This window comes from Colletotrichum abscissum, assembly GCF_030869225.1.
Source record: "Colletotrichum abscissum strain IMI 504890 chromosome Unknown Scaffold_60.1, whole genome shotgun sequence".
In the NCBI taxonomy this organism is placed as follows: Eukaryota; Fungi; Ascomycota; class Sordariomycetes; order Glomerellales; family Glomerellaceae; genus Colletotrichum; species Colletotrichum abscissum.
In genome coordinates this window covers 169,106-191,809 of record NW_026850504.1, presented here as the reverse complement: position 1 = coordinate 191,809, position 22,704 = coordinate 169,106, and the positions used below count along the sequence as shown (strand labels likewise).

The window sequence follows — 22,704 nt, the reverse complement described above, 5'->3', positions numbered from 1 at the left end:
GCGAGACATTTCCCACAAAGGGGCCTTTCAAGGAATGGAGGGGTTGGGACGGCGGCAGCACCAAAAAAAAAAAAAAGAACGTTATCGCATATCCCGTGGCACCATGAAACTTTGTGAGAAAAAAAGGAAGACAAGTCTATAACGATTCTGTCCCAACTCTCAAGGCTAGAACTACCTGAACCCCCTCCATACCTAACAACAAAGACGACAAACTGGAGGAAAGCAGGGCGAACCACCCCTCATAGGGGGACTGACCAGTCATGAAGAAAATCGTTAAGCCCAGGTCTCATCCCTTCCCCTACCGAGAATGGTGGGCAAACCAGACCATCAAAAGAGCAGAAAACACCGTCTTCATGGAATTGTGCGGAGGCGAGAAAGCCAGGGTGTTCATGAGTAGGCTTCTCCGTCACATTTGGACGGAGAAGCGTATAGAGTTGCTGCGTGAGGACTGTACAGATTTCCCAACCCAAGACGCCCCCTTTCTTCCAAAACGAAACTTGTCCTTTTGAGACCAGAATGTGTGTGCTTGCTGCGTCGAGAATGCCAATGGAGTGTGGCTCACGTGATGTCAGGGACCACCATGGGGAGGAGGGGATGGAAGGACGAGGAAATGCGAGAAAATGAGTTATGGACTATTCGATTGCCTTGTGACCGGTAGCTTTGCGAATTACAACCGTACCAGAGGGATGACGTGAAAGAGTAGCAGAAGAGAGGTAGTCCGTTCGGCTTCTCTTCGCGGCATTTACTGGTGACCCGCCTTGCGCAGGGTGGTGGCAAGCCACTCGAGACCCTCGTAGAGACCATCACCGGAGGTAGCGCAAGTGGACTGGATGTACTATTGGGGGGATTAGTATGAGAGTCGTAGTTCGTCATGCTCGAGGGAAAACATACCCAGGCGCGTTGTCTCAGGGAGTGAAGGCCAAGCTTGTCTGTGATCTCGGCGGCGTTCATGGCGTTCTGTAGAAGAAAAGGTCAGTCGCATGCTTTGAGTTGATGAAGCCTCAAGGAGCGCCGAAGTAGGGGGGAGGGGGTGGTGGGGTAACATACGGGCAAATCCTGCTTGTTGGCGAAGACCAGGAGAATGGCATCCCGCAGCTCGTCCTCGTTGAGCATGCGCTGGAGCTCCTCACGGGCCTCGACGATACGGTCGCGATCGTTGCTGTCGACGACGAAGATGATACCCTGGGTGTTCTGGAAGTAATGTCTCCACAGAGGACGAATCTTGTCCTGACCACCGACATCCCACACGGTGAACTGGATGTTCTTGTACTCGACGGTCTCGACGTTGAAACCTGAAAGGGCGGAATGTTAGCACGCCATTCGCCTCCTCGATGCATTGACCTATCGACAGCGGGGGCGCGAGATTCGATGATGACAAGAGGCAGAATAGGGTGGTAAGGGGTGGTGCGTACCAATGGTAGGAATGGTCGTGACGATTTCACCGAGCTTGAGCTTGTAGAGAATCGTAGTCTTTCCGGCGGCGTCAAGACCGACCATCAGAATTCTCATCTCCTTCTTTCCCCAAAGCTTGTCGAAGATCTTGGAAAATGCGAGACCCATGGTTGCGGTTCGGGCTGTGATGAACGTCTAAGTGTCGGTTGCGTTGGGTAGGAAGAAGTAATCTGTTGAGGAGCGACAGTGTAAGCAAGCGCGCAATTGATGAATTTAGATTAAATGGCAGTGACGTCGAGAGAAGATGCGGGCGGGATATAAATCAACGAAGAGAGCACAGTCGGAAAGGACAGATCGTAACGGAGGCGGGCAGGATCGGGTCACTGACCAAAGTCTGCCTGGGCGCTGAGCGAAGGCAAGAAAGATGATGCGATGATGAACTGGTCAAGGTTGGAGTTGAGAACCAGGCTGCCGCAATTCGCAAATGGAGGAGAGGAGATAGCGGGATAGAAGAAGTGGATGTGGACAGGCGACGTGGAGGGAGGGAGGGATAGGGATATTGGATTGGGTTGGGGGGCGTGTGGTGGGCTGCTCTGCCTTTCTACTGTATCCTGAGGTGTCGTGTCCAGACCGATGCAGGCACGCGCGCAAGAGCAACTTTGGCCGAGGGGGTGGGAAAGGGGACTGAGGGGGACGAAGAACCGACTGAAGATGACACAGAGGCTGGAAAGAAAGGGACGGAGTCGAAACAAGAACAGGTGATGACGAGAATACTAGTGACTTACTTCTTCACGAAGTCCCTCTGCGACGGGAGACTGGAGACGAGTGGTGGTGGTTTTTTTTGGTCGTGGGTGTGATTGTCGGTGAAGGGGGGGAGACAGTCCAAGTGTCAAGAGGATTAGTTTAGGTGGGTGGAATAGAGGCGAGCAGAGGGGGTGGGCTTTGCTAAGATAATCTTCGGCTCAACGAGGTTGGTGGTGATTTTCAGAAAGGCCATGTTTTTCAAACTCTGTGTCCCCACTTCTACTCGACCACCGCTACAAACGGACGCCACCCTGTGGCCCGCTGAGGTACCTTCCCTAGCAAGCTACTGTCTGGCAATACTTGCCCTTGGGATTCCTAAAACTGCCCACGCTGTCATGTTCCATAAGGTAAGGTACCTAAGGTACCTCAGGTTGCGTGCTGAGGGCCCCAAGCCAAGCTGGGCACAGACCATAAGATAGGTTAAGGCAGGCCACTCGAAGCTCCCTGTTGGCTCCCTTCTAGCGTTGTCAACCGCTAAAGGGCCCTTCTGAAGCACAAAGTACCCGCATCACGTGCAGGGGTCGGCTTCAATGTACCGTGAGAAACAAAGTCGGAAAAGCATCGGTCCATTACGTCTGGCCCCCCGAGCTAGACTTCTTTTGGCTCAGCCTCAAGTCCAACCAGACGTCGCCAAAGTGTCCAGACTCAAGGAACAGGGATCACCTCCAGGAACCGATCTGGAGAACAGCCTGGACACAAGCCAACGTCGCTCCTTTTTTCCTCCGGCCCTGACCTCTACCATTCGACTCCAGAACAGCTCGACTCTGCTGTGCCTGCCGACCAGCTTGAGTCTGACGTCTTTTCGTATCGGCCACGACAGAGAGCTCTTACACCACCCTGAGGAAAAAAAGATTGGAAGCTCCCGCCATGTTCTTCCCTTCAGTCGCCAAGCTGCTCCTCGCAGCTGGCTTCGTCCACTCGGCCTTGGCCCACAACATCCAGCTGCCCGCCCACGGCCGCGAGTGCTTCCACGAGTCGCTGCACCGCGATGACAAGATGACCGTCACCTTCCAGGTCGGCGACCGCGAGTTTGGCAGCGCCGGCAACCTAGACATTGACTTCTGGGTACGAATCCAGCTCCAACCTACCCCACCACCACCCCCTTTCGAATCGCGTACTTTGCGCGCAATTGCATCATGGCAAAGGCAACAAGACTAACGATTGACTCCCTACGCCCATAGATCACGAACCCCCAAGGCCAGTACGAGACCTTTGACAAGAGTGTCTCCAACGGCGACTTCTCTTTCGACGCGAAGCACGACGGCAAGTACACCTACTGCTTCGGAAACGAGCACTGGGGCGCCCACAGCAAGGAGGTCTCCTTCAACGTCCACGGCATTGTCTACGTTAGCGAAACCGATGTCCCTGCCGACCCCCTCGAAGTTGAAGGTAAGGAGCACGCCAGCGCAATGGGTTTTATCAGTGGGGTTTCTAGGCTTCTCTAACACTTCCTCGTTATAGTCCGTCACCTTTCCGAGCTTCTCGCCCAGGTCAAGGATGAGCAGTCCTACATTGTCCTTCGCGAGCGCACTCACCGTAATACCGCCGAGAGCACCAACAGCAGAGTCAAGTGGTGGAACCTGTTCGTCATTGGTCTCGTCGTTGGAGAGTCCGTCTTCCAGGTGTGGTGGCTTCGCAGATTCTTCGAGGTCAAGAGGGTAGTTTAAGAATAAAAAGGCGTCGTCATTTTTCGTTTTCCGGATACCCGTGCTGGGGACGACAGGTCGAAGGCGCACAAAAAAGGGATGGGATCTTGGCAGGACACTCTTCGAGACCCGAATGCCAACAACACTCCTGGAGATGAGATTGAGATGTATAGTGTATCATAGATCACATGAATGACACGAATGGTTCTGAACATGAAGCAAGGCTTGGCTATTTTGATATGGAGTGCAATACCGGCGAACCTTTGAGCGTCTTTGACCACAAGACTCCTCACAGAGTCTTTATTCTCAGCCTTGGAGCACCATTGGCATTGTCTAAGCATCTACATAACAACAATTGGCAGACAAGCTCGTTACTCGAGAGGAAATATTTGTGTTACAACATCCACACAGGAAGCCGGAACCGGCCAGCATTGTTCGTGCGTGCCATGTGGGATTACAGGAGGTTTCCATCCATGACACCAATGCCACCGGAAGCCGTCTAAATACCCCATCTACGGATTCATTAGGCACAGCTGTGATGGCACTTGTGTAGTCCTTGTGACTCACACGAAATCACAGTCTGGGTTTCCTCTATGAGAATGTACTTGGATGACCTCCTCTAAGATTGCGCTACGAGGCAGGCTGCCATAAACGAGCTCGAATTCACCACCGTGTCCAGAAGCTAACATACCGTTGCAATAACTGTCTCACCTATGGATGACACAAGGTACCGTTTTGCTACGCTGCCAAAAGTCAGTTCGAAGCGACGAGATGGGACGGTGACTGACCGGCTGCCTAGGGAAAACTTCACAAGGCAACAACTTCACAAAAGAACAAGTGGTCATTTTACTGAATCGAATTGTGATGCAAGATTTTTGCTAGCCATCCTATGTGGCCATCATGACTCCCTCTAACCTGACAGTCATTATGTACATCATACATCATGTATACGGCAACGCATTAATGCCTTTTCCTACAATAGCCACGAGTCCATCTCGTAAGCCTCAAAAGTATGCGTTATAGAATCCAACAAAGCTAACCCCAAGACGCCGTACCATCTGTATGTCCCAAATGTAGCCCTTGAAATAAGAGCAAAACAACACCAAGTGCAACGCAAATAGGTCATGCTTCATACACCTCCAAAGTCGCCTCCTCATGTTCATGCGTTCGGATCAGACTCAGGAACGCTCTCCTTTGTCTCTTCGGGTATCTTCTCCACGGGAATATCAACTCCCTTGACAGGATGAATGAGCATTGGAGGCAGGCACATACGGCCCTCACCACCACGCATCTGGCCAACACTGGACCCATCCTTGCTCAGATCTTCCGTCTTCTCGAACTCCTCGCCACCATCATTGTTGACTTTGAGGCCGAGCCAGCGACGGTACAGATTCGGAGCAAAGCCCGAGTTGTAGAACCAGCTGAGACCACGAAGGTTGTGCTCACGCTGACCAAACACTGCAGTGCGAGCACCACCGCTAGCTCCGTTCTTGCCGCCGTTGAGAACCTGGGCCAAATATTCCGTGGGCCATTCTCTGTCGACATACATGGGATGAGGCGCAAATACTGCCTTGTAGCCGTGCTGGAAAGCGACGGTAACAGGCCACATTTCTGGGAAGGCAAAGTGCTTCTTGAAAGCAGTCTCGCGGTGCATCGTCATGAGCAAGCGGCGGGACATGCGCGAAGCCGTGATGATGTGTGCTCGTCTAGGCGGCATAGGCTCGTCCCGGTTGTTCTTGTTGTATCCAGTAATGTCCTCTGATAGCAACCAAGTGGTTCCCTCAGGATCGAAGATGGGGTTGAAGGCAATGTAGTCGGCTTCTTCGCCGACACCCCAAGTGTACTTGTCCTTCTCGTACGTGGTAGGCGGCTTAGGGTCGTTCTCGATCTCGAACCAGTCATCCTCATTGGTAGGGCGCTCGGGTCCCCAGATGGTCTTCTCGCCTCTAGTAATCTTGGTGGGATCTTGGTTCTCCTTAGGCTTCGCGCCAGGAATGTTCTTCCACACGTTATCAGCGCCATCTGTTCCCATCTCAGACTGCACACGGGCCATCTGTCTGAAGTCCTCCCAGGAACCGTGGACGCTGGGGATGTAAAATCGAGAGTTGCGCTCCCACATTCCCTTTCGCGGTTGCTCCTTGCCCCAGTTCTCCATCTTGGAGAAGAGATCATAGTAGTGGCCAGTGTAGCGGATGTCCATCTCCCAGGACCAGTAAAAGTCGTACTCAGGGTGCTGGTAGCCGAAGTATTGCATAGCCATAGTAAGGCCACGGTAAACTCCGTGAACTGGCAAGTCAGGTCCACGAGTGTAGAGATCGAAGATGCCCTGGTACAGAGACAACATCTGCGTCTCTGTCCACAGCGTGACCAGGCCTCTGAACTCCTCGGGAATGCGCTCCTTGATACGGCGTTCATAAACCTCGTGATCGGCCCAGACGGGGTGTGCTGCGTCGTTCTTGATCTGAACGAGGAGATGGACATCGTAGCGTCCGCCTGAAGCCAGTGCCAATTCGGAAATGACCGAGCGAACGTTCATAATATCCTCCTCGCGCCAGTTGTACTCGTCCCAAACACGGATTACTACAGCTGTACGGGACATCTTTTCCTTGGGCTTTTGCTCCTGGTCGGCTTTCGTATCTGACTGGGTGGCTTTGGCGCCGGGCTCCAAGTTGTCGAGAGGATCGCGCGTCACCAAGGTGGCATTTTGAGCAGGCTCGTCGACGAAGAAACCACGTGCGGCGGGGGTCTTGGGGGGCATCGGCTTGAATCTCTCGTTGTTTGACTGGTAGCACCGGCGCTGAGCGTCTGCCCAATCGACTTGCCGCCAGTCCACCTGAGGGGTCTTCTCCCACACAGCATCGGAACCTTCCTTTTCGCCGTGCTCGCCAATTCCGAGACCTCCAGCAGGGACGGAGTACCCAAAACCATAGGGCGCGTAGCGTCCGAATCGTTCGTAGCAGATATCTTCAGGCAAGTTGAGTAGATCGTAAGAACCTTCGACGTGCTGGGGGAAACCTTGAGGGCGGCCTTCCAGGTAACGAATAGGCGGGACGTGAACTTTGTTGTCCTTGTCGATGAAGCATTCGTTCATCTTCTCAGGCTTTGTCACGAAAATGGAGCCAGGGTGGTCGATGAACTCCTTGCTCTTGGGCACAGCGCGTCTGACGGCATCGTCCTTGCCATCCTCACTCGTTGTGGTGACGGTGGTGTTGATGTCGAGCTGGTCCAAGGGAAGTTCGTCTGAGGAGCGGGGGTACGAGGGGATGTACTTGGAAGGGGCGACTATAGATCGAACACCTCCGTAGTATCTTTGAATGAAGCCAAAGGACTCCCATACCGGCGGAGGGTCTGGCTTCTTCTCTACCTTGCCCTCGATGATCATCTTGTTCTCAACGTGACTTGCGCGTACCAGAGACATGATCATGACCACCATGAACGTAAGCAGTCCTAAGCATAAGTATCGGATGATTCGGTTTGGGAAGCGGTAAAGGTGGGTACGCGGGCGGCGGGCTGTCGCGAGAGCCCGCTTCGGGAGCATCATGGCTGCGCTCGAGAGCGATCCTGAAGTCTGCCGTGAGCTCTTCGCACTCGGCGAGGAGGATGTCGAGTAGTCTTCCGATTCATCGTCGGACGAGTAATAGTCGTCGTCATCGTTTGAGAGGCGCTCCTTGGTGCGCAGAGGACTGAGCTGCTCGTATTTTGGTAATCTGCCCGTGCGGTTCTCGCGAGACCGCAATGGGTTTGAAAAAACACCCATTCTTGGTGCTGGATTGGAGTCTTGAGGTTCCCAGAGTTAGTTTCTGGGGCAGACAGAGACGACAATAGCGGTGTCAGTCGGTGGTTGCTTACCACGAGAAACCCGTGAACACCTCCAAGTGCTGTTGGTAGAGGCCCGGTGGACGGGCGTGGCGGCTCTCCTGACACTCGCCTGGGTGTAAACGATTCGCGTAATACTACAGAAAGACCTGTGAGGTTTCCGGTAAAAGTTGTCGTAGAGTATAGTATACAGCAAAGGCGAAGTCGGTAGTATTGGGTGAAGATGGGAAATGAATGCTTTGGACAGAATAAAGTAGAGGTCGCAAGCCAAAAAGATGGGGATGAGGTTCGGGGGCACGGTGCTAGGGCATCATATGGAAATGAAGCGCAGCAGGGGAACGAACGACGGAGGTTAGTTTGGGCCAACAGAGTCCACCTCGAGTAATATGGATCTATCAATGTTGGATATGAGCGACCCAGCGACCGCGGGACAACATGAGAAAAAAAGGCAGGAGCACAACAGCGAAAGACAACCTGAGAGAGGTACGTATTTCGTTGCTGCTAAGGTTGACCAGTGTGGTTCGGCAGTCCAAGTAACTACGTATTTTGGGTGGGATGCACACTGTGAAATGGTGTGTGTCGTCCTTGCTTTGAGCCTTCCATTTGAAGAGACGGGGGGAGTTCATTGTCTTTGTTGGACCGGGAAGGAGGGTGAGGGTGTGGAGCTGGTTCTTTCCTGGGCCCCCCTATCCGCGTCCCACGCCATCGCCACTAAAAAGAATGGATCTGATTGGGGAATTGGTGGGGGTCCCAGACGATGACTGGCCAACTACATGTTGCTCTGAGCAACGGGGGTGTTTAGGCGGTGACTTTTGGCAGAATTACGAACACTCCACTCCCCTCCAGCTTGTAGCCTTGCCCCTTCCCCCCGTCCTGTCTGTGCCAGGCTTTTTTTTTTCTTGCCTATTGGATGTTGACCAAGAAAGGTTCAAGGGCCGCAGCGCCGCACCGGGACCTTGGCCCAAAGCAGCGACGAACAAAATGCAAGATGCACGCCTGCCCTCTCCTGCTTTTTCTTCCTAGGCCCGCCGGCTACGACTGGATTCTAGGTGCGCGCCAATGCGGGTCGCCCAGAACTTGCAGGAGCACAGCAAGGGTTGTCGCCTTGGTCTCGACTTCCTCGCTAAAAGCTTGACTGGGGTCTCCCTGACAACCATTTTAACCAACTCCGGGACTGGTTGCCCGCTACGGTTCGGCTCCTTGAGTTGAAGGTGCGTTCCACTTCCCGTCCTCCTGCAATCCAGCAAATCCAAGACGCTCGAATTCCAAAATGAAGGATCCTGACACTGTCTGGACACTCCTCTTTCGAGCTTTGACCGTCTTTGGTCTCTTGGTCCATGGCATCACGATGAAAGAAGACAACTGACACCGACGCTGCTTACTTTACTGGGTTTCCAACTTGCAACTGACTAGGTGGCCAGGTAGGGATCACTCGCCGGCCCCCAATCGCAATTCGCACTCCGCTTCAGCCCACAGGAGGGATTGTCTGCAATTTGCAACTGCAGCCGATGAATGAATCAATCACAACCCGCGCCACATATGGAATCGTTTCCTGTCTTGTCGCAACTCTCATCTGACCTGCACAATGAGACTGGATGAAGCTGCAACAAGTTCGGACGCGCTGCTCTGTTTCGTCTCAGCCTCTCCTGAGCCCTGAGTCCTGCTCCAACGCTCTTGGCTGTCCCATGAGACATGGTCTCTCCATTATTCCGTGAGTGTACCTACAACTACCGGTCCGACTCGAGGGAGGCATTTCTTCAGCCAGCTTCAATCTCGAGCATGAATCTTGATCCATCCATGCACCCCGCAGTGTCTCCTATTGTATCTCCAAAAAAATCGACGTCATGCTGCCAAGCTGTTTGGTGAGGGAGGATGGATTCGAATTTCGAGCAAGACCACCAACGAAGAACGCCTATCCCTACGGACCGCGACTCATCACCTCATTTCAAACATTACCCAAAGAAAGCACCGATGCAGTGTGCCAGTGCGACAAAGGAGATTATCGCAATGAGATGCCATACCGATCCGCCAATCCGTCAATCGTGTCTCGCCGACTTTGCAGATTCCAGGAGAACAAATTTAGAACACGCCGAGATTTAGCAGGCGAATATCGATTTGCATACCCAGTTTTCATCTTGTCATGCATGTGGCTGAGGGCGGAAGTTGTTACGGTGCATCCCCGTACTGTGGTTGCGTTGTAGCACTAACAACGTACAGTGGTACGCTCGCTGTGTTCTCCGTACGTACAGAGAAAAAGTCGCCCTCCCAATGCAACCCCCTATCCATACCTTATGTTCATCCCTGATCAACACTACCTCCTGAACTCGTGGCTGCGAGGTGGTAGGTATTATACATTCACCCACTTAGTCCACCCAACTCCCAAGCCCTGCATAACGGCGTACCTATCTAATCGCTTCCAAAAGGCGCCGCATCGCTTAGATAGATTGGCGCTTTCCGATGGCAAGACCTTGACGCGTCCCGTCTTACCCAACACGGCCCGCAGCCGACAAGAATAGTCTCCCGGTCTCAGCAAACTTCACGACAACGGCAAGCCACATTCCTAATAGATTCATGCCGGTTCATGTACTGTGCCGTTTTCTCACTCCCAATCACTTCCTCGGTCGCTCAATGCTCGAGGCAAGAAGAGGAGAGAGAGGGCAGTTCGATGCTTTTGGGCATGCGCAAACTCTATAGTCACAGTCGCACGGCCTACTTATCCAGAGACGTGGTCACCATGACTGCAAAACGCAATTCCGGTCTGGAGTTCTTCAGCGAGACTCTTGCACTGTTGTTATTGCCCAACTGTGTGCAACTCGGAGGATTCTGGTTAGGCACTCGCTGCTGAAATTGGAAGCTTCTTGCGTTTGAAAACCTGTAAATAGTCCAAGGGGCAGTGCACCGCCAACACCTGAGAATACGAGCTGAGGATCAAACAACATCAGATGTCGAGCAAAGCAACACATCGTCCTTTGAGAAACTTTACGAGAGTCGTCACTCTGCAGCCAGCCAATGAAGACAAATTCGGAAGGGAATCGGCTGACCCGCCGCCGTCGAGTTGTACAAGTGCGCCCCTCACGGTGGAGACAAGCATCCGTTGGCCCCAAAGTGCTCCGGCGGCTCCTTTCAAACTCAAGCACATCCTCCTGACCTCTCACCGTCCCGGAGGCCCCAGGAAGCCCTCCGGCACCGGCGGCCTGGGTAACATTGTCCCCGAACTGGCGGTGGAACCTTGCAACCTCAACTCAACACCGAGGCGTGGGACGGCTACCGTTGAACGCCCGACAACTTCTACGAATACTCCGGTCACTTCGAGTAGTTGATCAGGCTCAAAAACGCGGTCGACAAGTGCACCGCTCCAGCGTGCGGAGTAATCTCGCCTCGGCAAGGGTCCTGCGTTGACTGAGGGCTGCATTACAACGGCTTCTTGCTTGCCTCAGAAAGTCGGTGGACAGGAGGCCTGATGCATACAGGGCCACGGTACGCGGTACTGGCTTTGCCCTAGCTTGGTCGCCGAGGCGGGAACTTTGCCTATCTCTACCTCGCACGAGCCTAGTGTGAAGAGTTGCAGGCCAAAGGCTATATGCGGCTTGTGGTTCAGACTTCCCTTCACCTAAAACTGGCCACTCAGATTTGACGCTTTTGTCAAACACCGTCACTTGATCAACAGTCACCTCGACGCCCAGCTCCCACGACCCCGCATAAGGTAGTCTGACTTGCGACAAGACCCCCCGGTGGCTAGGTAGTCGAACCTCGTGGTCACTCGTTCGTGTGTCAGGTCCGGTCGACCACATACCCTTACTTTGCGTTCACTTTTCCTCGCCTATCTTTTTCCTTTCTTCTTCTTCTTCTTCTTCTTGCTGCTTCACCTACTTATATCGTGCTCCATCTCATCCACATCGTTGTAAATCCGCTGCTCGAATTCACCTCATCCCATCCTCTTGAGCCTGGCGGCTGTGCATATTAGTGCCCATGCGTCTCAACGTCTCGTAAGAACAAGAAAAGCCAGCCATGTCCGTCGCTATCACTACCTCGTCGGCCTCAACTCTCCTCCATGAAGAGCCAATTGCCTCCCCCAATGCCTGCGGCGTGGGCCTAGAACTCGATCAGGCCTCCGTGAGCTGCGTCCTCAAGCAGGAAGCCATTTCTGTCACTCTCAATGGCCCCGCCATCTTCACATTGTCTATGACTCTGGCTCTCATCATCCACTTCTTCGAACCTAGGATCGCCGAGACCCTTCTTGTCATCATCCCCATCCTGCTGCTCGTGCGGAACGACTACCACAACTTCCTCGGCCTCGGACCGGGCGGCACACCGGCCACGTTCCAGGGCTACGTTCGAATAGCCTGGCTGCGGCTCTGGGCACTCCGAGACCCCTTTACGGCGCCCGAGGCGAGGCCAAACATCCTCCCGAAGCGAGGCATCCTCCGCCAGGATGGAGACCTCACCCGACTACCATATCGTCCCGGTCCCCGGCCCCAGGTCGCCGGCATCGCGCCGCAGAGGCAGCTGGATCAGCATGGCACGGTGCCGCACTACCACGCCCTCCGCAAGACGTTGCAGAAGCTCGCGGCCGCGAACCCGGGAACATTCGGTACCGCGAGGTCCTGTCTCGAGAAGCACGGCCTGGCACTGTTTGCGCGGCACCCCGTCAACGTTACGTGCAACGGCGAGGTTTGCCACGTCCACGACTCGGACCACAGCTTGCACATGAACCTCCATCCCGAAGACATTCGAGAGGTGCTGGCCAAGGGCTGGGGCCAGCGGCATCCGTTGGCGTGGAAGGGGACGTTGGTGAGGATGCCCGTGCCGGAAGAGTTCGTCATGGTATATGCTCCGCGAGGTACGTTTCTTCACACACACACATGATGATTTTTTGGATTTTGGAAAGAAAACGCTGCCTTGCTCTCCAAGGCGGCGGCGGGTGACGGCTAGATGTCACACAGTTCACTCTTTTTTCTGGTTCCAGCAGAGAGCCAACAACGAAGGCGAACAAGAATTTATACATCGTCGCGGGAAAGGGAGAGGAGGAGAGAAGAAATCAGGTCTGGCCCATACCGTTTTTCACCAATGCTGACTGTATCTTACAGATGACCACGAGTTGAGAATCGTGTGCAAGATCATTGAGGCGGCTATATGGTACGTCGTTTCCGAGCGAACAGACATCCAAGCCGAGAGGGCCGCTTGAGACTCTTCCTCGAGCAGTCTTACGCTACTCGCTTTGAAAGCGCTTATCAAGACACACATACACGCACACACAAACAGTTTACAGCAATAAAAAATCAGGGGTTGTTGATTTTGTCCGTTTGGCAATTGGCATGAAGTTGAAATTTGGCCTGGAGTTGGAGGAGTCTTGATAGAACAGAAACAAGTAGATGAAACAAAAAACAATTTGACTCATTGACATCTTCGTCTTCTTCACGGGCGATAAATGTATCTGTTCAATGATGAGGAGAACCTCGAATACAGGGATTGCAGGTGTGGGAGAGCTATCGAGACAAGGATCCTGAAAATGCCCTCACTCTACATCTCTTACTCCTTCCTTTTTTGTTAGCCAAAATACTGGCAAGTCTAATGCTTCGCTTCTCTCCCCCCTCATCGACGTATGAGCCGTCTCAGTTGATAACCCTCCTTGCATTGCGTTTTGGCCCTTCAAAAAGCAAGGCAAACGCGGTCTGGAGGTCTGAACGAAACGTTTGAAGCTGCCCAAAATTGATATGGTATTCTGCCATTGAAGGCTCTTCTTTCCGCACCATGCGTCCTTGCGGTCTGCAGTAATACAATTCTATATATACAAGCCTTCCAATCCGGAAACCAACCGTCCCAAACAAGATAAGACGAAATCCACAGAGTACCTAGTCGCTATCGCTGACCTGTCCCCTGGACATCTTGAACTTCTCCCTCGGCTTCGCTATACTCGCCTCCACGATCCGCCCGTCAAACGCCCGCCCGTGCATGAGCTGGATACACGCCTGCGCGGCCTGCGTATCCGAGAACTTGACCGCTACCACGCCGTCCGGCTCCTCGTCGTAGAGCACCACGTTGGTAACCCTCCCCAGTTTCCCGCACTCGTCGCGAATGTCCTCCTTGATCTCCACCAGCGCCGCCGGGTCCTCCTCCAGCTCCGCCAGCGTGAACATGTGCCGCAGGATCACCGTCCGGTTGCGCTTCGAGGTGCTTTCTACGGGTGCCGCCGCCACGTCGTCGTCGCTCCAGTCCGCCAGCTTCGCGGCCATCTTCTGCGTCTTGCGGATAATCTTTTGCTTGTCCCCGTTGTTCGTGCTCCGCTGTGGCCGGGCGGCAGCAGCGTCTCCCCCTTTCTTATCCCCCCCTTCCGCGCTATTGGTGTCCTCGTCGTACTTTGTCTTCTTATAACTCGAGTCGGCAGCCTGGACCTTCATCCTGGGCGTTGCCCCCGCCGGACCCGGCTCGAAGCGGAACTCGGTGTCGTCCAGCAGCATAATGGCCATCTCGACGCTCTGCGGCTTGAAGAAGACGACCAGCGCGTCGCCCTTGAAGTTGCCGGCCTCGTCCGTGTACATCTTAATGCGCGGCCGGCCGCTGTCAATCTCCTCGGCAATCACGCCGGCTTTTCGGGAGAAGAGGTCGTGGACCTCGTCCACAGTCGCATCGGCGGGTAGACCCGTGACGTAGACGGCTGTGTTCTGGCGCGGCGGCGGCGGTGCGCGCGCTGGCTTCGCCTTCTTTGCTGGCCGCGCCCTGCCGTTGCCGTTGTCGTTACCGCCATTACCGTCACCGCCGCTCTGTTGTCTGTCCGCGCCGCCGCTGCTGCTGCCGTTGCCGCCCGCATCTCCTGACGTGGGCGAGTCCTTCCGTTTCCTTGGGTTATTGCTGCCTCCATTGCTGTAACTCGGGCCGGCGCCGGCTCTCGACAGGTCTGCCAGTTGCGCCGCGGTCTCGTCTTCGTCGTCGAGTGGTTCTATGGGTTCGTCCGCGGCCTCGGCCCACGTGGATGTCGCCGGGTCGAACTCGAGCTCGGTGCCGTCGTCAAGGACGGCCAGGTACTTGTTGTCGAGCTTGGAGAAGGAGATGCGCTCGTCACTGCCAAAGTCCTCGACGAACGTCGGTAGAGGGTCCTTCAACTGATCCGCCATCGTGCGAAGGATTGCTGAGGGCTTCAGGGCAAGAATCCCTCGAGGTAAAAACTTTTGAACGCTCTGAAGGTCTGGTGTGATGTTCAAAGTGTCTGAATTTGGAATGCACCTTTTGGCTTGAATCTAGGCACGAATTCCGATCGCATTCTCCAGTGACGTTAGTGGGCCAACGGTGCAGGGACTGGGGTCAACGTGGGGTCCTGTCGTCCCTCAACCTTGGGTACGTACCCAACAACACGATTTTCCAGGTTCCATGTTCTCCCATACGTCGGGAGTAGGTGTAATCGGAATGAATTACCTGCTAAATAACAAATATTTTATACGGATAAATGTACTTATGGAAAATGCTCTCGATACTGGAAGCGAGGTAAAATCAGCATTTGGCGGCTTCGAACAGACATGTCGAATGTGCTGTCTGTCTTTGTAGAACCTCATTTGTGTTAATCAATTGCTGGGGCGTGTGTCGACTTCCTTACCTTCAATATGTCCGACGCATACAATGCCTAGTCCCAAGGCACCTACAATGTGTTGCTATGTTCAGTTTCTCCTGGGACTTCTCGCACTCAATCTGCAGACAGGTCCGAGGGTCTTCACCAGATACATCATCATCATCATCGCAAGATGCCAGACGAGGGTCTGAATATCAGGCAGTCTATTGTTTCGATTTCTATCATCTCAACATCCAAGCCACATCTAACCCTGCTTCTTCTCCTTGACGGCTGATTTGACGCCCTCGACAAAGGCCTCTACCGCTTCGCCACCGCCCAGGGGCATAGCACCACCCCTCATATAACCGCCATTGGGCACCTTAACGCTAAGAGCCTCCGCAATTGTGGGAAGACCGCCATCACGCAGCGCCATGGTCAAGCTTCCAAGTGCCTGATGGAACTGGGGACTTCTGAGCACTCTCTCCAGCAGGCTCTTCTTCTCTGCGAGGCTCAACGTGGCTGTGGCAGCAGCAGCAGCGTCTGCCGTGGGCTCAGAGTCACCCAGGTCATCCGCCTCCGTGGCAAGCACGACGATTGCGGGTGGCAGAAAGCTCAAAAGGCTGTCGATAAACTCCTCCGATGCCGATCGAAGCATTGGAATGGTGATCTCGTTCGGAAGAAGATGGCTTAGGTACGGGAAAGGCTTGTCTGCGTGTTGCTGCTGCCCGCTTTGCTGTGATCCACTCAAGTTGGCGTTGCCTTGTAATGATGCCAGGAAGTTCCGAACGGCAGCATCCGCGACAGTGTTGGAGCCACCAGCAGCACTATGAAGCGATTAGCACATGAGCATATAATGGAAGAGTCAAGCCATGGGCACTGCGCTGAAAAGCCGAAACTCCGAACCCTCTTGTCTTTTGAAAGGCTCTAAAAGTACAGGTGACGCCATAAGACGGGCCGTCTTTTTCCTCGCCAGTGCCCATGTAGCCCGTGTAACTCTAACGACCCTAGGCTCCAACCGCCAGAGCCATGCATGAGGAAGTAACCTACGCTCGTGCTCCATCACCTCCACCTTCTCTGGCATTCTCGCCTTCTTCTCTGATATCGCCTCCTGTAGCGCCAGCACCAGCACCACCGCTGCCTCCCTGGGACTGTTCGTGCCGGTCACCCTGACCCTCAGCATCCTCCATCGTTTCGTCATCGTCATCGTCCCGCCTGTCGTCGGTGTTGCGAACTTGCGCCAGCTCGCGGCTCACGTTGACCTCCTCGCCCTGGAGAAGCGCATTGACGATTTCACCAATCTTCTTGTCGCGCGGGCTGAACCAGCTGGGGTCTCCGTTGCGCGACTGAGGCTTGGACTGGAGCCAGAAGAAGTGTCTCTGGGAGGAAGAACCGAATTTGAGGACAAAGACGCGACCGTTTGTCTTTGCTGAGGGTTGATCGGCTGCAGCGTGAGCGACGAATTCACCGTCCATGGGCACCATGACGAGGTCGAGATCGGGGTTCTCCATGGTGGCGGTGCGCTCTCGCCAGCAGAAGTGAATCAAGTCTGTGACTTATTAGGCATCTGCAAGAGATATCGGTAGCGAATATACGAACCATCTTCGGAGTAGAGGTAGATGTAGCCAGGTGTCGCCTGCGGCTTGATCTTGTAAGGCTTGCTGGAGGTCTATGATAGATGTCAGCGAACCAGGGTCTGGCAATGATTGTGGAACTGCACTACTGACGTCTGCCTCGCAGATACCAGCCTTAAAGGTGATTATCGGCAGAATCGACGACGACATGGTGTGTCTTCGATTTGGATTTGGGTGATGAGGAACAGCGGGTTGTTGTCGTGAAGTCCGGTTTTGGTAGTCGTTTGTATGGTGATTTGGAGAAGGGCGATTGGCGTAAGGTCGAGCTTGTCTCGTTTGGAGCTATCGGCCGCAATTGCGTAGGAGCTCCCTGCCTACCGCCTGAGGTGGGTTGGCGGCGTCGGATCCATCAGGTACCTCATCCCACCCGTCGTTGGATCCACCGCAGGGGGCTCTGCTCTCCCGGCCCGTCCTTACTCCGAAGAGGGGTCTGGCGCTGGGCAACCAAGATGGTGGGGTCCGTGCCGCTCAGAACCTGAGTGAAGAGCACCGCAATCTCAAAATTTTCGACCTGGTCCTTTCCAACCCCACCTTCACTTACTTATTTCTACCTGAACCTCAACACATCCTCCTTCTTCTGCTTCTTCCACAGATACCCCTTTCCCTTCCCTCTACACACTCTTCAAAACGCAAAAATGGGCTTCGCCGACCTTCTCACTGATGCTGGTGCTGCCAGTAAGTTTCTGCAGCGATGATTCTTCTTTCTTTCACGGGCTGACAATCGTGTCAGTGCTGAACAGCTGGCTCACCACCCGCTCCTACATCGTCGGGTAAGTTTGCAACCCCCCCTATTCACCGTTCCCGAATTATCCTCTCTCGACTCCCTTTTGGCATTACATGATGAGGAAAATTGGTCCGTGTTTCGGAGGCAGCCTCAAGACCTGCTATTTGACGACAAAACCAGCACTTCGTGCAACTCTGACCCCCGCCTTACCCATTCACTTTTATCTCGCAAAAGCAAACTTGGGCAAGACATTGCCGCTAACAATCGGCACAGCTCCACCCCTTCCCAGGCCGACGTTGCCACCTTCAAGGCTCTTCAGTCCGCTCCTGATGCCGAGAAGTACCCCCACGCCGCCAGATGGTACAAGCACATCGCCTCTTACGAGAGCGACTTCGCCACCCTCCCCGGTGATGCCTCCAAGTCCTACTCCGTCTACGGCCCTGAGGCCACTGAGCTCCCCGTGAACCCCGCCAAGGCCCCCGCCGCCGAGGAGGACGAGGATGACGTCGACCTGTTCGGCTCTGACGACGAGGAGGAGGACGCTGAGGCTGCCCGCATCCGTGAGGAGCGCCTTGCTGAGTACAAGAAGAAGAAGGACAACAAGCCCAAGCTCGCTGCCAAGTCTGTCGTCACTATGGATGTCAAGCCTTGGGGTAAGGATTTCTCCTTGAACTGCAAATCAAGGATATGGCGCTGACTCAATTGCAGATGACGAGACTGACATGGCTGCCCTCGAGGCTGGTGTCCGTGCCATCGAGCACGACGGTCTTGTTTGGGGTGCCTCCAAGCTTGTTCCCGTCGGTTTCGGTATCAAGAAGCTCCAGATCAACCTCGTTGTCGAGGATGAGAAGATCAGCTTGTCTGATCTCGAGGAGGAGATTGCCGAGCTTGAGGACTACGTCCAGTCTGTGGACATTGCTGCTATGCAGAAGCTGTAAGGGGCTTTATGATGAACGGGAGGGATGATTTCACGAGGCATGATGGTGGAGACATGAAAAAAAATCCATAGAATCCTCACAAGAAAGGTTATGGCTCAGGAAACGCAACAGTTTCTGGCACCAACAAAGGCAGCGTCCTTTGTCGCACAAAGAGTGCGGGCTCAAGGCCTTTTATGAATACAAATGAGGTTATGAAAACCTTTTGAAGAAGATAATACCTCTGTTCCAATCCCTAGTTTCTCTGTGTCTCGATTCCTTGATCCTGATTGAGGGGTCGAATTGGCACCTCTCGACCTTGATGACTCTTTGCTCTCGCCCAGTCAAAATCTTACAAAGGTGAATTGTGTATCAAAGTGGGGCGGCGCTAAGTGAGGGGCAATTCTTCGCTTCCATCGAGGGCCCTCCCGGGAGGGTAAGCAAGCCAATGCAACGCGACTCGAGTAGCTTGTGAACCGTGCCTGCGTACCCGCCAGCTTCAAACTTACAACGCGAACGTCGACACGAGACGCGCCAGCCGCAGCAACACAACCAGCTCACATTCGCTTGCCCAGGCTGAAGTACTTTTTGTCAATATGTACGGCGATTTGGGCAACAAGTTGGTACGACCAGGCCCGAAGACAGCCTTTCGTCACGTAGTTGCAAAGAGCTAACGCGTTTGCCAGGTGCAACATGCTAAACGAACCCAAAACCTTTCGCATTTGCCAGCGTACCAAGCCGAGATAGTACGCGCCGTTACGCGCGAAGTACGAGACCTAGAAAAAGATGTGACGGAGGTTCTTGAACCTTTCCAGGGCTCTTTCGACCCAGCCGCCAACCAAGCGACAGCCTGCACAGTCCTTGTCAATTATCTCTCCATGCGAAGGAATAAGCGATGCGTTCTTGCATACCACCGAACTCGGACAGATAAATTGGAGGAGCTAGCATGGAAGGGAGTCGATGTGCTTGACCTGGCCGGGCAACAAGTACGAGGCAATGCGGGATCATCAACGGGGGGCCCTAATGGCAATGCCGACGGTCCTACGAGCAGCCTTAGCCCGCAAGAGGAGGAGTATGTGAGGCAGTACGGCGATCTGTTGGCTGCCTACAAAGGGCAATGGACGGACATCGACTTGACGGGCAGCTTGGAGCCACCGCGAGACCTCTTCATTGACGTGAGAGTCTTGAAGGATGCAGGAGAGATCCAGACCGAATACGGGTGAGTTCGAACCTCTTGAACCGCAGATAAGGATTGCGTCTGACGCCGGGGATCCAGCGCCATCAACTTGACCAAGAACAGTCAATTCTATGTCAGACAGGGCGACGTGGAGCGGCTCATAGCACAGGGTTATCTCCAGAAACTCAGCTGATGCTCATGAACGACCTCGACCTGGCTGGTTGACCTCGGAGTCTCAAGATAACGATATTAAGAGGAATGTGTCTTCATTTCTACCATTCTTGGAGATCTGTGGAGCTCAAGTGGTACGGAAGTACGGCTGCCTTGACCAGACCCTTGCACGGATGATAAGATTCGAAATTCTCGTCAAAAGCAAGGCGGGGCACCATTGCCGGCAAAATGACCTGGTGCGATGCGTCAAGATGATGCGAGCATCTCGACATGTGAGCAATATTCTGCTGGCACTTCGCGGGGTACGCGGGGTGCACACATGCAGTTTTAAGGGGCTGTGAGCGATCGGGCTCGCGAGAAGAGACCAAGCGGTGCAGGCGACTTCTTTCCATGGATCAAAGTAACGTTATTGCCAACATGAAGCCTGGTCCTGAGCAACATGGGGGCCAAGATCTGCATCATCGCGGACGGCTTCCGATGCGGCCGACTCGGGGCCAAATCTAGTGGCTCGCATAGCAACAACACAATGAGGCCCGCAAAAAGGGTCTGATGAAGGTTCAAGTAACGGAATCCGGGGCCAAGATGGCATGCGGCATATCTAGGGTTGCTGGGCTGACTGAGTCTGTAACGGGCTCCTTGCTTTTGGGCTGTCAGCGATGAGGGGAGAATTGGGGAATATGTCTCGCATGTGGCAGGCAAACGTGCACCTCAACTTCTTGGGCCACCTCGATAATAAGCCAGTGTGCGGCAGCTTGGACCAGTTGTGGTGGCGCGCGGGGAATGAACATCGGATGTCGCGATATCGGCGGCGGATGAGAAGAACGAAAAGCGATAACGACATTGGAAGATCGGGCTGCATTGAAACCTCAGACATGTCTACGACCTTGGACATCTCTTGAAGCGAATTCGAAGCAGGGCCGTCATCTAACGAGCCGGAGCCGCAATAAGAGTAGCCAGTCGGTTGTGGACAAAACAGCTCAGTTGCACAGCACAGGCATGGCCTTGTGCGCTGCATTGCATCATGCGCCGCATCATAGTCGCTGTTGGTCGACTGTCGACCTGTAGTCCCGGACATGAGGTAGCTAGGTACACCCACAGTATACCTCAGCAACTGGGCAAGGGAGGGCCGATGTAGGCCGAAGTAGGAGACGGCCAAAGGTGTTAGTCTGCTGATTGTGACCTTAGCTTATTAGTACATCTTGCAGCGTTGCAGAACATGTCGAGCCATTGAAGGGAGACGATGACGAGCAATTGACGCCAAATTCTCCAATTGACACGCCGTATTACCCCACGCGAGACTTGTGAAGGAAGCAGAGTTTGAAGATGCATTGCATTGGCTCTTTCAGACGTGAGCTTTGGCTAGGATATGGTCACTCATGAATCTTGTTACACCAGACGGAGACACCCGCTCGACGGTGCGGGCGTTTGGCCTTCGTTCCCCTCCGTATGCTGCCTGCGGCCCACGGCCCACTGGATAGCCCCCGGTCCAGAGCCTGATGCTTGGATTGTTGTTGGGAAGTCATGGAGAGCGGAGGGTAGGTACGGATATACAGGCACAGGTAGGTACCGCACCACGATCCACGATGGAGGGAGAAAGAAGTGAGGGTGTGCAGAGTGTGGCCCCGGCCGCCGAAGCCCAGAGGAAGGGGGGGAAAAATCCTTGGATCCGAAGTGGGGGAGCCGACTTTGGAGAGGGTGGGCTACCCAGTTGGTCTGCCGTGCTTCCAGTCCAACCATTCATTGTGCCGGACGGAATACTTTCTGAGGTACAGAGCACTCGGTACCCATTTCGCCATTTATTCGCCTTGCAGCGGCTGTAAGTGGCTCACTGGAGGGGTCGCCGTGCTGTAGGTGCAGGGATTGTTCGCGGGCGTTACGTAGTGCAACTGGAGAGTCGAGCGCCATCGGCACCCATCCGCGGGCAGTCAGCGAAATGGATGCCCACAATACACACTGCGAAGGTCTTCATGGTTCATGAACATATATGATACAGGGTGCGGTGGTTACGGCAACCCGAACTGCGATGGGCTACGGAATGCCCGCACCAAGATACCACGAGGATTTGCGCTGGCTAGCCGTAAAGAGAGGGACAAGCATCTCAGTAACAGCCTAGCCGGTAGGTACCTCAAGTGAAGTACCTCCTGAGGTAAGGTAGGTACAGAGGCAACTTGGCAAGCTTGAGCGAGTTGGGCGACTTGGACCCAGCACTTGCGTGCCTCCCATGCAGTAAAAGTGGTAGCATGCCGTAGGAGGCACGCTACTGAGGGGCGAGGGGCCACATGCAAAATGCAAATTTGACTTGGATCAAGGTTTGTCGTTCGTCTAATTCTGCGTGCTACCTGCTGCGTGCTGCGTCGTTCTGCATGCTGTTGCGTTGCGCGCGCCATGCCTTGCCATGTTGACGACAACCTCTTGAACCTCGTCCAATTCTTTGGTACACTTCCACTACTTCCCTCACGTCTTACCCTCAACTTACCTCTCAGGTGGCTCTCACGCTCTCCACGGTCTCCACGCTTTCCATCTCCGTCCCGTCTGCTCTAAACCAGCCCGTCCACCCACTTGGTTGTTCCTGTTTCCAGCCTGTTTCCAGGTTCGTGCTCTTCTTCCATCTTTCTCCATCCAACCCTTCTTTGGCTTTGTTAGCCTTTGGAGCCTTTCCGCTCACGACCCAGAAACCAGGACGACTTACACGGGCCATCCTGGCTCTTCCCGTAGATCTGGCCCCGTCTGTCTGCTATCTCCTACGGAGTGCTACACTTTCCCATCTCTTATCTGCGCCGAAACCCACCACACATTTCTCTCTCGCGCGCGCACACCCCAGCTCAGCTTCTCATGTTTTCCACGACGTAAAACCTGCAAGAACAGCCGCACCACCGGCCTGGCATCCTG

The 22,704-nt window shown here is 54.2% G+C and overlaps 9 protein-coding genes across 9 annotated transcripts; 4 read left to right on the top strand and 5 right to left on the bottom strand.

Annotated features, from left to right (window-relative positions):
* Positions 1-742: 742 nt before the first annotated feature.
* Positions 743-1,560, bottom strand: CABS01_14985 (ADP-ribosylation factor; the record flags this gene model as incomplete). Its single annotated transcript, XM_060548323.1, has 4 exons — positions 743-835; positions 892-957; positions 1,048-1,292; positions 1,413-1,560. The coding sequence occupies 4 exons, from the start codon at positions 1,558-1,560 to the stop codon at positions 743-745; spliced, it is 552 nt and encodes a 183-aa protein (XP_060392319.1).
* A 1,503-nt stretch (positions 1,561-3,063) lies between these two features.
* Positions 3,064-3,863, top strand: CABS01_14984 (emp24/gp25L/p24 family/GOLD; the record flags this gene model as incomplete). Its single annotated transcript, XM_060548322.1, has 3 exons — positions 3,064-3,261; positions 3,378-3,585; positions 3,658-3,863. 3 exons carry the CDS (start codon positions 3,064-3,066, stop codon positions 3,861-3,863), a joined length of 612 nt encoding a protein of 203 aa, XP_060392318.1.
* A 1,138-nt stretch (positions 3,864-5,001) lies between these two features.
* On the bottom strand, positions 5,002-7,599 carry CABS01_14983 (uncharacterized protein; the record flags this gene model as incomplete). The annotated part of the gene is made up of 1 exon (XM_060548321.1): positions 5,002-7,599. The coding sequence occupies one exon, from the start codon at positions 7,597-7,599 to the stop codon at positions 5,002-5,004; it is 2,598 nt and encodes an 865-aa protein (XP_060392317.1).
* Positions 7,600-8,677: 1,078 nt separating this feature from the next.
* CABS01_14982 (uncharacterized protein) lies at positions 8,678-8,974 on the bottom strand (the record flags this gene model as incomplete). Its single annotated transcript, XM_060548320.1, has 1 exon — positions 8,678-8,974. A coding segment is annotated over one exon (297 nt), but the record flags the coding sequence as incomplete, so codon positions are not given.
* Positions 8,975-10,600: 1,626 nt separating this feature from the next.
* Positions 10,601-10,978, top strand: CABS01_14981 (uncharacterized protein; the record flags this gene model as incomplete). The annotated part of the gene is made up of 1 exon (XM_060548319.1): positions 10,601-10,978. The coding sequence occupies one exon, from the start codon at positions 10,601-10,603 to the stop codon at positions 10,976-10,978; it is 378 nt and encodes a 125-aa protein (XP_060392315.1).
* Positions 10,979-11,666: 688 nt separating this feature from the next.
* CABS01_14980 (uncharacterized protein) lies at positions 11,667-12,843 on the top strand (the record flags this gene model as incomplete). The annotated part of the gene is made up of 2 exons (XM_060548318.1): positions 11,667-12,498; positions 12,746-12,843. The coding sequence occupies 2 exons, from the start codon at positions 11,667-11,669 to the stop codon at positions 12,841-12,843; spliced, it is 930 nt and encodes a 309-aa protein (XP_060392314.1).
* A 667-nt stretch (positions 12,844-13,510) lies between these two features.
* On the bottom strand, positions 13,511-14,770 carry CABS01_14979 (splicing factor u2af-associated protein 2; the record flags this gene model as incomplete). The annotated part of the gene is made up of 1 exon (XM_060548317.1): positions 13,511-14,770. One exon carries the CDS (start codon positions 14,768-14,770, stop codon positions 13,511-13,513), a length of 1,260 nt encoding a protein of 419 aa, XP_060392313.1.
* Positions 14,771-15,463: 693 nt separating this feature from the next.
* On the bottom strand, positions 15,464-16,979 carry CABS01_14978 (uncharacterized protein; the record flags this gene model as incomplete). Its single annotated transcript, XM_060548316.1, has 4 exons — positions 15,464-16,022; positions 16,246-16,744; positions 16,795-16,864; positions 16,923-16,979. The coding sequence occupies 4 exons, from the start codon at positions 16,977-16,979 to the stop codon at positions 15,464-15,466; spliced, it is 1,185 nt and encodes a 394-aa protein (XP_060392312.1).
* Positions 16,980-17,464: 485 nt separating this feature from the next.
* On the top strand, positions 17,465-19,837 carry CABS01_14977 (uncharacterized protein; the record flags this gene model as incomplete). The annotated part of the gene is made up of 8 exons (XM_060548315.1): positions 17,465-17,504; positions 17,560-17,599; positions 17,827-18,206; positions 18,262-18,487; positions 18,846-18,859; positions 18,936-19,090; positions 19,154-19,686; positions 19,744-19,837. The coding sequence occupies 8 exons, from the start codon at positions 17,465-17,467 to the stop codon at positions 19,835-19,837; spliced, it is 1,482 nt and encodes a 493-aa protein (XP_060392311.1).
* Positions 19,838-22,704: the final 2,867 nt, after the last annotated feature.